The 12909-nt window shown below is 41.1% G+C and overlaps 1 protein-coding gene across 3 annotated transcripts in view; it reads right to left on the bottom strand.

The window, feature by feature from the left end:
- The window catches only part of LOC147027132 (collagen alpha-1(XII) chain-like), a 365482-nt gene that overhangs the window by 338404 nt on the left and 14169 nt on the right, over positions 1 to 12909 (bottom strand). For all 3 annotated transcript variants that reach the window (XM_085883313.1, XM_085883312.1, XM_085883314.1), the window contains exons 4-5: positions 12464 to 12607; positions 8531 to 8605 (exon numbers count right to left, since the gene is read on the bottom strand). In XM_085883313.1, coding sequence (XP_085739439.1) covers positions 8531 to 8605; positions 12464 to 12607 — 219 coding nt within the window. The remainder of the gene's footprint in view (positions 1 to 8530; positions 8606 to 12463; positions 12608 to 12909) is intronic.

The raw sequence follows: 12909 nt of genomic DNA, 5'->3' as shown, positions 1-12909 counted from the left end.
TTTGGCTGCCTGCTTTGGGACATTTGTCATGCTGAAAGGTGAACTTCCATCCCAATTTCAGCTTTATCTTGCAGAGGGCAGCAGGTTTTCCTCTCGGATTTTTCTGTATTTTGCTCCATTCAATTTCCTTTCTATCCTGAAAAGTGCCCCAGTCCCTGCTGATAGGAAACATCCCCATAACATGATGCTGCCACCACCATGCTTCGCATTAGAGATGGTGTTCTTTGGGTGATGTGTGTGTTGAGTTTGCGCCAAACGTAACGTTTTGCATTTAAGCCAAAATGTTCCATCTTGGTTTTGTCAGACCACAAAGCGTTTTGCAGCATGGCTTCAGAATATACAGAGTGATTTTTTTTGCATCCCTCAAATGCGACTTCAGGTGGGCTTTGAGTAATGGCTTCCTTCTTGCCCCCCCCCCCCTACCACACAGGCCATACTTGTGGAGTGCTTGGGATATTGTTGTCAAATGCACACAGTGACAAGTCTTTGCCATAAAGGCCTGTAGCTCTTTCAAAGTTCCCATTTGCCGATTGGTGGCCTCTCTCATCAGTCTCCTCTTTCAAGGTCATCGACTTTAGAAGGATGTCCTGATCTCAGCAGGGTCTTGGTGGGACCATACGCCTTCCACTTCTTCATGATTGTCTTGATTGTGCTCCAAGGATATTCAAGGCCTTTGAAATATTTTATACCCATCCCCTGACCTGTGCCTTTCCACAACTTTATTCCAGATGTCTTTTGAAAGCTCCTTTGTGCTCATGGTTGAATCTTTGCTGTGAAATGCACTACCCAGCAAAGGAAACCTACAGGAACAGCTGATTTTATTCTGAAATATTCAGAATCATGACAATTTAACACACGTGGAGGCCAATTAACTTGGTGTGTGATTCTGAAGGTGATTGATTACACCTGAGCTAATTTCCAATTGTTATTATAAGGCGGGTGGACACTTATCCAACCAAGATATTACAGTTTTGTATTTTTCATTAATTTTCTAAAATTTATAAAATTTGTTTTTCACTTGAAAGTTGTGGGTTACGATGTGTAAATAAAGGTGGAAAAAGTTTGATTGAATGCAATTTAATTCCAGGCTATAAGGCAACAAAAGATGAAAATCTTTAAAGGGGATGTAGACTTTCCATAGGTAGTGTGTGTGTGTGTGTGTGTGTGTGTGTGTGTGTGTGTGTGTGTGTGTGTGTGTGTGTGTGTGTGTGTGTGTGTGTGTGTGTGTGTGTGTGTGTGTGTGTGTGGTGTGTGTGTGTGTGGTGTCTGTGTATGTGGTGTGTGTATGTGTGTGTGTGTGTGTGTGTATATGGCGTGAGTGTGTCTGTGTATGTGTGTGTGTGTGTGTGTGTGTGTGCGTGGTGTGTGTATGTGTGTGTGTGTGTATATGGTGTGAGTGTGTCTGTGTATGTGTGTGTGTGTGTGTGTGTGTGTGTGTGTGTGTGTATATATATATATATATATATATATATATATATATATATATATATATATATATATATATATATATATATATATATGTAAAATAAACCCAGTTTCAATTTTGTTTAGTTTTTGAAAGACTCATGTTAGAGTTCGCACAAAATGTACATTAATAACAAAGACATAAGACAGAATGGGCAAATTGAAATAGTACACAGCACTTATAATTTATGTCATAGTATCATGAGACCATTAAAGAAGACTCAATCCTCAGAACCCAACACATGAATGGTCCACTGCATCATTAAGCAAATGTGCCAGCGACAGCCAGTTTTAGATTAAAGGATTTGTCAATCATACGAGTCTTCAACAAAGAATAGTAATAATAATAATAATAATAATAATAATAATATTAGTAATAATAATAATTGTGTAAAATATTAACAACTACTTTGTATTGTTTAATATATTTACTGCACAAAAGTATATCAACCCTCCAATTCACCAGACAGGTATAGTCACATTGTAGACATGAGGAATCAAGCCTGTAATCTTATATAATCGTCAATCTGAAGTCATGAGGAACACAAGGTAGCTATTTGTCATTCATTTGCAATTTTGAGTCATCATACGAGAATTGAGCGAATCATTTGCGGCTGCATAGTGTTCAGCTGCCTGTGAACCAAGGCCCCCAAGCCCGGATGATCCTTGCAATTCCTTTGAATCCGCAGGGCCTCTGAAAGGGCAGTCTGGCGGAGTCAGGCCACACAGCAACCGTGACCGCCTGCCTCATGGGTGGTCTTTACTATAATACAACTGTAGAGAATGTGAACATAGAATAACAGTCCAAACGTTTCTGTGAAATTGGAATATTATGTTTATGACTTAAGAAAAAAAAATTTTGGTGAACTGAAATCCTTTAAACTCTGGAACAAAAAAAAAATGCAATCTCCAAATTTTCAGCGACATTGCACAGGAACCAAATTCCATCAGCAACTTTCACCCTTCCCAAAAATAAAGTCTGCAATCAGATTTCACGGGCACAGGTGACAGCCACATAGAAGTGTCTGAATCCTTCTTGGCACAGCAGGATGCGAAGGAAATTTCATTCCAACAATAAGCCTGTCACAAAGTTGTGAGGTTGACTCAGGGACATTTTCCCACCCTCCCATGGGCTTAAACACACCCTATTGTGTATTATCGTATTATAAATACCGTATTCCTTTATCTCTTCAAGCATCCTTCAAGAACTTGCACCTTAATATAAACAATGATGCTCCATTTTATCACATTCACCGATATATTTTAACTATGCATTCAAATTATGTTGGTTCAGATGTTACAGAAATATAAATGTTGGTGTGCGCTTCTTTTGGAGAAGTCTTTGCTTCCATCGAGCTCAGTTCCTGAGCACCATTGTTGTAGACTCCTGTACTCTTTGGCCTCTAGAATTTGATGTCTTAAGTCTTCAAAGGAGTCTCTTTGTTGAGCTCTTTCACATAATATTTACACTGATCGTAGTTATTTTAAAGGAAGAAAATAAACCTCAGACACAGAGAAGTACAGCAGCAATTGAGGGCCATTTGTGGGTGGGTGGGGAATGAGGTGGGGCGGTCGGTGGGCAGAGGGAGTACAAATAGAAAGTCGAAAAAGGTTCAAAATGAAAATTAAAAATAGATTGAGAATGAAAACCTGTAAAGTTTAAGAATGAAACAAAGAGTGAGGATGATTCTTAGGTGAACGAAAAAAGAACCACAATGATTTACAACGTCTAGACAAAGGAGCTGATGGATGATGCAAGGTGCATAATGCAGCGAGACTATTTGGATGAATGATGCCAAGGGGAGAGGCAAGACAAAATGAGGGAGACTCGGCATCACAGAAAGTCAATACTTGAAGGGAGACAAGGTTCAAATTTTCCACAGTATCTCCACAGGACAGCTTCACTTACAGCATATGTTGGACTCCATGGATTCCAGAATGAATCTGGCAAAAACACCAAGCCATATCTGCCTGACTTCAATTTCATGTTCACAAATACAGTATGTCCAGAACAGATCGATTGAATGTATTGCTCATCAAATTGCCATCACAGAGGTTTTCTTTACAATGTCATTGTGAATGACATCAATTTTGACTGCACAGGGTGACCCCAAAAGAAGTGGACCCTGGGAAAAGTTTAACAACTCTCTTCATTTTTCAGGTCTGAACTGAGTTCAGGGAGAGTGATTCTGCCAAGTTTCTTAAATCTGTGACATTCACACGCCAAGTCATGGATACCTGAAGAAAACTATCTGCAGACAAATTCTTTCTTACAGACAAGGTGCCTGTTCTGCGCACATTTTGTAACAAGGAAAGCACCCGGGAAGTCTCAAATTCAAAGGTTTGAGAATTTTTTTTAGACAGCATGGCACAGTCTCGCATATGAATTCAAACAGAGGAGGGCATGCTGGTCGACCAAAATCAGGAAGGTCACCTGATAATATTGGTGATATTGTTGACTCAGTTGTCCGAAGTCCCAAGTCCCAGTCCCGATAATCTATTTGGCACCTCCGCCAAGAGCTCAACATCAACAAGAAAGCTTGAGGAGGATTCTGATAACAGTGTGTAAAAGACATCAGTAACTTTGCTCGATGTGTGGCCCTCTGCAATGAGCGAAATGGTGCCCATTTGGAGCATATCAACGAACACCGTCATCATCAGTCATTTAATTGTAAAATTATCAAATTGCTTAGTAGACAACTTAAAATTATAGTGATATCTTAAGTATGAGTGAGTAATACGATCTGCAAGTTTAGCTAAGTTTGTTTGGATAATATTAAAGTTATTAATCTTTTCTCATGGCCCACTTTTTGGGGTCACGCTGCACCATCTCATGAACGCATGCTTGTCGTTCCCATCAAAGCATCCAGCTTAGGTGCCACGATCCCAGGTTCAAATCGCATATAATGTGCTGGCTTATTTATTGGCTGATAGTGTCTTGCAATGCATGTTAAAGTACACTGATATGTTTTAACATCTTTGTGATGCATGAAATATATATACACATTTTTTTTTTTTAAATCAAAAATATATATACATTAAAAAAAAAATATATATATATATATATATATATATATATATATATATATATATATATATATATATATATATATATATTTATATATATATATATATATATATATATATATATATAAATATATATATATATATATATATATATATATATATATATATATATATATATATGTACATATATATATATATATATATAGATATATATACACACATACATATATACCAAGTCGTATAACACCAGGGGGTTGACTCAACCTGCCATCCTTCCGAGTTCGGCGAAATGAGTGCCAGTGTACTGGGCCCGGTGTATGCCCCGGTTAGAATAGGTGTACCATATCCCTGTGTGTCGTAAGAGGCGACCAGGGTTGCGTCAGGAAGGGCATCCGGCGTAAAAACCGATGCCAAATCATTATGCGGACAACAAAACGAATTTCCATACCGGATCGGTCGAGGCCCAGGTTAGCAACGACCGCCACCGGTACCGGTGGTCAGCAGGGTACCAGTGGAAATTGTGCTACTACTGGGCGAAGGAGGAGAAGGAGACGGGGAAGGCGAGTCCGGAGGCAGTGGGAGAGGGGGAAGAGGAGAAGTGTGGAGGTGAGAGTTGGAACTCTGAATGTTGGGACGATGACTGGCAAAGGGCGAGAGTTGGCTGATATGATGGAGAGAAGAAAGGTGGACATACTGTGTGTACAAGAGACCAAGTGGATGGGGAGTAAGGCTCGGAGCATTGGAGGTGGTTTCAAACTGTTCTCCCATGGTGTGGATAGGAGGAGAAATGGTGTCGGGGTAATCCTGAAGGAAGATTATGTCAAGAGGGTATTGGAGGTGAGGAGAGTGTCTGACCGAGTGATGAGTGTGAAGTTGGATATTGAAGGGGTGATGATGAATGTCATCAGTGCATATGTACCGCATATGGGGTGTGAGATGGAGTATAAAGAAGATTTCTGGAGTGAGTTATATGAAGTGGTGGAGAGTGTATCCAAGGATGAAAGAGCGTTGATTGGAGCAGATTTCAATGGGCATGTTGGGGATGGGAATAAAGAGGATGAGGAGGTGATGGTTAGGTACAGTCTCAACAAGAGAAATGTGGAAGGGCAAATGGTGGTAGAGTTTGCAAAAAGAATGGAAATGGCAGTGGTAAATACGTATTTCAAGAAGAAGGAGGAACACAGAGTGACGTACAAGAGTGGAGGAAAGTGCACACGGTGGATTACATTTAAGCAGGAGATGCAACCTGAAAGAGATTAGAGACTGTAAGGTGGTGGCAGGGGAGAGTGTCGCTCGACAGCATTGATTGATGGTCTGTAGGATTATTTTGGAGGTGAGGTTGAGGAAGAGAGTGAGGGCTGAACCAAGTACCAGATGGTGGAAGCTGAAGGAGGAAGACTGTTGCATGGAATTTAGGGAGGAGGCGAGACAGGTGTTGGATGGTGGTAAAGATGGGTGGGATGATTGGGCAACTACAGCAGAAGTGGTGAGGGAGATAGCTAGGAAGGTACTTGGTGTGACATCTGGACAGAGGAAGGAAGATAAGGAGACTTGGTGGTGGAACAAGGAAGTACAGGAAAGTATAAGGAAGAAGGGGTTGGCGAAAAAGAAGTGTGATAGTCAGAGAGATGATGAAAGTAGGCAGGAGTACAAGAGTGGCAGCGAAAGACAAAGAGAGAGGTGGCAAAGGCTAAGGACAAGGCATATGACGAGCTGCATGAGAAGTTGGATACAAAAGAAGGGGAAAAGGATTTATACCGATTGGCAAGACAGAGGGAATGAGCTGGGAAGGATGTGCTGCAGGTTAGGGTGATAAAGGACGTAAATGGGAATGTGCTGATGAGCGAGGAGAGTGTGTTGAGAAGGTGGATGGAGTACTTTGAGGAGCTGATGAATGAAGAAAATGAGAGAGAGAAGGTTGGAAGAGGTGGAGATAGTGAATCAGGAAGTGGGGTGGATTAGTAAGGATGAAGTGAGGATTCCTATGAAGAGGATGAAAAGTGGAAAGGCAGTTAGCCCAGATATATATACCAGTGGAGGCATGGAAGTGCTTTGGAGAGATGGCAGTGGGGTTGTTAACCAGATTGTTTAATAAAATCTTGGAAAGTGAGAGGATGCCGGAGGAGTGGAGATTAAGTGTACTGGTTCCGATTTTCAAGAACAAGGGTGATGTGCAGAGCTGTGGATATTAGAGAGGGATAAAGTTGTTCAGCCACACCATGAAGTTGTGGGAAAGAGTAGTGGAAGCTCGGTTGAGAAGAGAGGCGACGATTTGTGAGCAGCAATAAGGGTTTATGCCAGGAAAGAGCACCACTGATGCGATGTTTGCTTTGAGAATGTTGATGGAGAAGTATAGGGAAGGCCAGAATGAGTTACATTGTGTGTTTGTGTATTTCGAGAAAGCTTATGATAGGGTGCCAAGAGAGGAGTTGTGGTATTGTATGAGGAAGTCGGGAGTGGTGGAGAAATATGTGAGGATCGTGCAGGATATGTATGAGGACAGTGTGACAGCGGTGAGGTGTGCGGTAGGAATGACGGACCGGTTTCAGGTAAAAGTGGGATTGCACCAAGGATAAACTCTGAGCCCTTTTCTGTTTGCAATGGTGATGGACAGGTTGACGGACGAGATCAGACTGGAGTCTCCATGGACTATGATGTTCGCGGATGACATCATGATCTGTTGGGAGAGTAGGGAGCAGGCTGAGGCGAGCCTTGAGAGGTGGAGGTATGCATTGGAGAGAAGGGGAATGATAGTCAGTCAGAGTAAGATGGAGTACATGTGCGTAAATGAGAGGGAGGGTGGTGGTATGGCGCGGTTGCAAGGAGTTGAGATGGGGAAGGTGGATGGGTCTAAATACTTGGGATCAACTGTCCAAAGTAACGGAGAGTGTGGGAGAGAAGTGAAAAAGAGAGTGCAGGCAGGATGGAGTGGGTGGAGAAGAGTTGCAGGAGTGATTTGTGACAGAAGTGGAGCTGCAAGTGTAAAGGGGAAAGTATATAAGACTGTAGTGACACCAGTTATGTTGTATGGTTTGGAGGTGGTGGCGCTGACAAAAAGACAGGAGGCAGAGCTGGAGGTGGCAGAGTTAAAGATGCTGCGATTCTCGTTGGGAGTGACGAGGATGGACAGGATAAGGAATGAGTATATTGCAGGGACAGCGCAGGTAGGACGGTTTGGAGACAAAGTGAGAGAGGCGAGATTGAGATGGTTTGGACATGTGCACAGGAGGGAAGCAGAGTATATCGGGAGAAGGATGTGGAAGATGGAGCCGCCAGGCAGGAGGAAAAGAGGAAGGCCAAAGAAGAGGTTCATGGATGCGGTGAGGGTGGACATGCGGGTGTTTGGAGTGTCAATGAAAGATGTGGAGGATAGAGCGAAATGGAGACGGTTGATCCGCTGTGGGGACCCCTAACGGGAGCAACCGAAAGAAGAAGAAGATATATATATATATATATATATATATATATATATATATATATATATATATATATATATATATATATATATATATATATATATATATATATATATATATATATATATAATGTTTTTGAACGTCTTCCATGGACCTGAGTGAACTACTTCAAAATAAAAAGACAAGTACGGTCATTGTGAACGATTCATTGAGATTATATCATCATGGGTAATATATGACTTGTCAAAGCCATAAATCATCAGAGACTACAATACCTGGAAAACAGCTTTGGCCAAGGAAACAACAATATAATCTCGTAAATGAACAACACAATCGATTATACAGTGTTTGAGGTTGGTGAGAATATAGTTCACTCGAATAACTTTGTGTTGCTAGATTTAAGGTATTACATTTGCAATCCTTGATTGCTTCACTGGAAACCTACTGCATATCATGTACAGATGTTCAAATCTGCAGCTTGACGCCAGATTTGGCCCAAGAATGCTCAGTGCAAGGGTGTACATTTTATGCACCAACATATCAGCACAACACGTACAAACAAAGTGGCTTAGGCCTCAACATGAGACCGCCAGACCATCACCAGAGGGGCAAGACGACCTTACCGATATTCATCTCAAACGCATCTTCCTCTGAAGTCTCATTCCTGCCCTTCTTCAACAACTCCGTTCCTTTTTGTACTTCAAAGGGATGTGGAGAAAGACGAGAGAGAAAGAGATATATATCAATGTTTGTGCCACACATCTCACATTTCAGGAATACCACAAGGAAACGCAAAGGAACGCTGATGCTGGATCACAGACAAAATTATCTTAAGCTACAAAAATGTGTATTAAGAATGATTAACTTCACAACTGCCTTCATATACCAATCCCTGCTTAGTCTTATTTTGTAACATGGGTCGTTAGCTAGCACTTTGTTGTATTGTCATCAAAGATTTTCCCACCTTTTCTTACCCAGCTGTCTGTTTGCTAATCTTATAATCTAATCTCTCCTTTTAATTATCATATTGTTTTCAGAGAACTCTCTCAGTCAGAGAAGAGGAGAGAGTGTGCGTAATTCTCTATTGGAATCTGTATTACAAGTCCCATACCGGTTTCAATGGAGTAGACTGTAGGTTTGCTCACCGTCTGTCCGTCCATCCCACCTGTGGTTTTTCAGACTTTTTCCCACACCCTCCAACATATTCAACTGAAACTTGGTACGTGCCTTTATTATGATGAGTTACAGAAGAGGTTTGAGTTTCAGGGTTTTTCATCAATTTTTCATGGAGTTATTAACTTTTTGAAACTTAGAAAATATCACATCGGTCGGGGACTTGTATTGTAAATGAGTTCTCGCTCTTGTTTATTCTCTCTCTTCAAAGTTGGCCAAAGTCATTGTAGGAATGCACGTTTTCCCCATTTTTAGAGCTATTTGGTTGTTATAAGAGGCATGATTGAATGAGAGGTTTCTCTATAGTTTGAAGATTTACTCCAGTAATTAAAAACATGATATTAATTAAATGAAGCACAAATTCTGAAAGCATTAGGAAAAAAGTGCATACACACAGACATTGATAGTCAACAGTACATGCTGCGGAAAAGGTAAGTTGAAGCTGTGGCAACTTGTCTGTGCTTCTGTGCTTCTGTGCCCTCCAAGAAGACATCGATGTTTCCTTTAGTCCAAACATTTGAGGAAAATTCCCTTGTTATTCTAATGGCGTTGCACGTACTCGGTAGGGGGAAGCCATTCCGACTCTAAATTGCACCTGCTATGTGCTCCAAGCGCTGGAAAGCATTCATTTCATAAGGCTAGCTGTTCAGGCTGCGTGAAAGTGAACCGGCTTAGTGGAGTCTCGTGTACACAGCCGGGCTTAGAGCCGCGTCCCGGCGGCCACTCGTCTAATTTTCCCAACGAAAGCACAGATGTTCCACTTTCTTCCCCGCACGCCTTGCCTGCTGGCTCCCTCCTTTTAAAGACAGATTCCTCTTGCTACTGTAGCTTTAGGGCCAGCATCCCACCTGCACGACACGTGTGGCACTTTTCCACCTGGTCATGCGCATGCGAGATTGTAAAGTCAATCTAAACTCGCTTCCCGATTGAGTATACCGGATGGCTTTATACCAAGTATCGTGTGTGATGCATTGCCCTCTTGGCTCTTTCTTTATTTTCCTCTTGCTTACCTCTTCTAACCTTCTTTTCCCACTCACAAGTACTTCTTCTCTGACACTTTTCAACTTTTCACTTTGTTCATTTCAGTTTTTCTTTGTTCTAATTATTTTGTACTGAAATCAGTAAATAAATATAAACAATATCCAATGCATTATCAAAATACTTTTGAGGATTTGATGTGACCAGCACCATTTAGAACGCTTTGGAACACGACATATTATTCTGCACTTGGTAATATATATGATGGAAATATTTTTCACAACCTACAATTTCAAAGTTTAGGTTGAAAGCATTGTATTGGATGAACGACATAAATAGTTGTTTCAGATCCGTGTCTTAATATGTTTCAAAAAGCTCAATTACAGCGTAATTTGTTCGTATGAATTTGGACAGAAAATTTGAGAATGACTTGAACCATCAAACTTTTGGTGTTTATTTAAACCATTAAAAAAAAAATCAGGCACAGACGACACAAACGATATCTGAAGAAGAATGAATTCAAGTTCATCATAAACTAGTGGTACCTGAAATACACCAGGTAGCATCATCATCATCATCATCATCATCATCATCATCATCATCGTTGTACATGCTGTTCACATTTGAATGAGGAAGTAATGTTGAAAAAAAAAAGATTGTACACATTGTCGAGGCTCATGGAGGAGCAAGAACACCGAAAAGAATAGGACATTACAGAATGAAAAGAACAGTTGAAAGAGAGAGAGAGAGAGTGTGTGTGTGTATATTTGTGTGTGTGTGTGTGTGTGTGTGTGTGTGTGTGTGTGTGTGTGTGTGTGTGTGTGTGTGTGTGTGTGTGTGTGTGTGTGTGTGTGTGTGTGCACATGGGGGTGAATACACAGCAGGCTTGAGAGATAAAACAAGGGACCCTCAGAGAAATAAGAGATGTGAGAATAAATGAGGGCAAGGGGAGGGCACAGAGGGTGAAAACAATCGATATAGCTGCAAACAACACCTCCTGTTACAATGCAGAGAATTCGAACGATGTGTTGCAGCGTGTAACATTTTACCCTGGTCTGTGCCACAGATGTATATTTTCATCACGGGGCAAGTCAGGCAATGTGGAATTTGCCAAACTAAATGGCCATCTTTAACCAATGAACTCCACATTGCCAATTAAATATGCATCGTGATTTTTCTCATCCAGTTGTACATGACAAAAACAAGGAGATATTAAACCTTGTGATTGCTTGTGATGCCATTTGGCTGATTAAACCCGTAGCCTCCAGATTTCACTTACGATTAACTTTCATTTTATTTTGCAGACAAACCTTATTGATGTGGAGCTATGTTTCAGGGAGTAATGCCATATTTGCTGATAATTTCCTTTTTTCAGTTTTACACTTCAAAGTCAAGATTATACATGGAATCTGTAAATTGGAGTTAAGGATGGGTTGGGTTTGTTGTCGTTCACTCGTCTTCCCTTTACAAAGGGGTGAGGTCCGATGGCACCAACCTTCTGCCCTGCCTTGACCCTGATACTCCTCCACTTCCCACTGTCCTCGTCCAAATCTCTCCACTCTCCAACCACCCCTACCTTATGGATATCCCTCCTCACACAATCCTCCTATCTCAACCACAGTCTGCTTCTCTTCCTCCGACCTTGCTCCCTCAATCTATCCACTCTTTTGCCATTCTCTCTTTACCATCTGCACCAAGTGTCCAGCCCATCTTAGCCAGCATTTGACCAACCTCAGCGTAAAGCTCATGTGCAAACCACTTAATACTTCCTTCAAGTAAAGGTTTGCAAGTACTTTTAATACGATGTAGAAGTGAATATGTTACGTCAGATTGGAGCTGCGGTGTTACATGGAAATAATTCAAATTATATTAGAAATAATAACGATAGGAAGTACAATTTTATTATCAATAACCCATTCGAAGTGAAGTCCTGAGGATAGTGTCATTAAAAGGTAACGTCATTGCAAAAGCCCGGCCTTCCAAAACATCTCATATGTTGAGATCATTTAAGTTCAAAACTTGGTGCAGAAAATACAGCCAGCTTGATGTCTCCAACAGAGGATGGCATGCTCGAAGACACAACTACCCCCTGCAAGCACATCGATTCCCGACACTTGTGTTTGCCCCACTACAGGTGTCCCACTACTGAAAAACGACAGGACCTCATAATAAACGGTTTATTTTCGGTTGAGTACATCAAAAGTTGTGGAGCATTTCCGTGATTCTGGTGAGTTGATATCTGTTGCTTTCCATTTCCCATTGTTATGCACATTTTTGGTACCATTCAGGTGGCAACACATCTAACAGTAGATTAACACCAGCAAACCATTCGATAGTAAAACACTATAAGCCTTGAGATGGTGAAGAAGAATTCAAAGCATGGTGGAAAGAGTATCCAAACTTACTGATTATCTCTCCAACGACAGGTGCGCTCTCTTGCTGCGCATTATATGACACCAGGTTCACCAAATACTTCACATCCATCTTCAGCTCCCCAACCACCATCTCTGTCACGTCATTGCGCAGCACCTTCTCCCATGCAGGGCCACCTGCAGACAAGCCAGCAGGTGTGTTTTGAAGTTTTGAATCAACTGCAATGCCCGAAGTCCGAGTTTTGTGATTTTAAACTTTAACCAATTCGAAACTTTTTAGGTTAAGTTATATTGTCGACCTCACATCTTGTTTCATGCACAAGCAAAACTTTTATTCATTCTTAACCACCCTGTTTCCATTCAATTGTAAAATTTGATAACATTGACAAGAAGATGTGCAACGGAAACTACCGACCATCGACTTTATAAAAAAAAAGATAATTTAAACAAACAAAAGAAAACAACATGAAACCAATGAG

This window comes from Eptatretus burgeri, chromosome 5 (genome assembly GCF_056783735.1).
Source record: "Eptatretus burgeri isolate ZD-2024b chromosome 5, Ebu_testis_v1, whole genome shotgun sequence".
Classification (NCBI taxonomy): Eukaryota; Metazoa; Chordata; class Myxini; order Myxiniformes; family Myxinidae; genus Eptatretus; species Eptatretus burgeri.
This window is presented reverse-complemented; position numbering and strand designations above follow the sequence as displayed.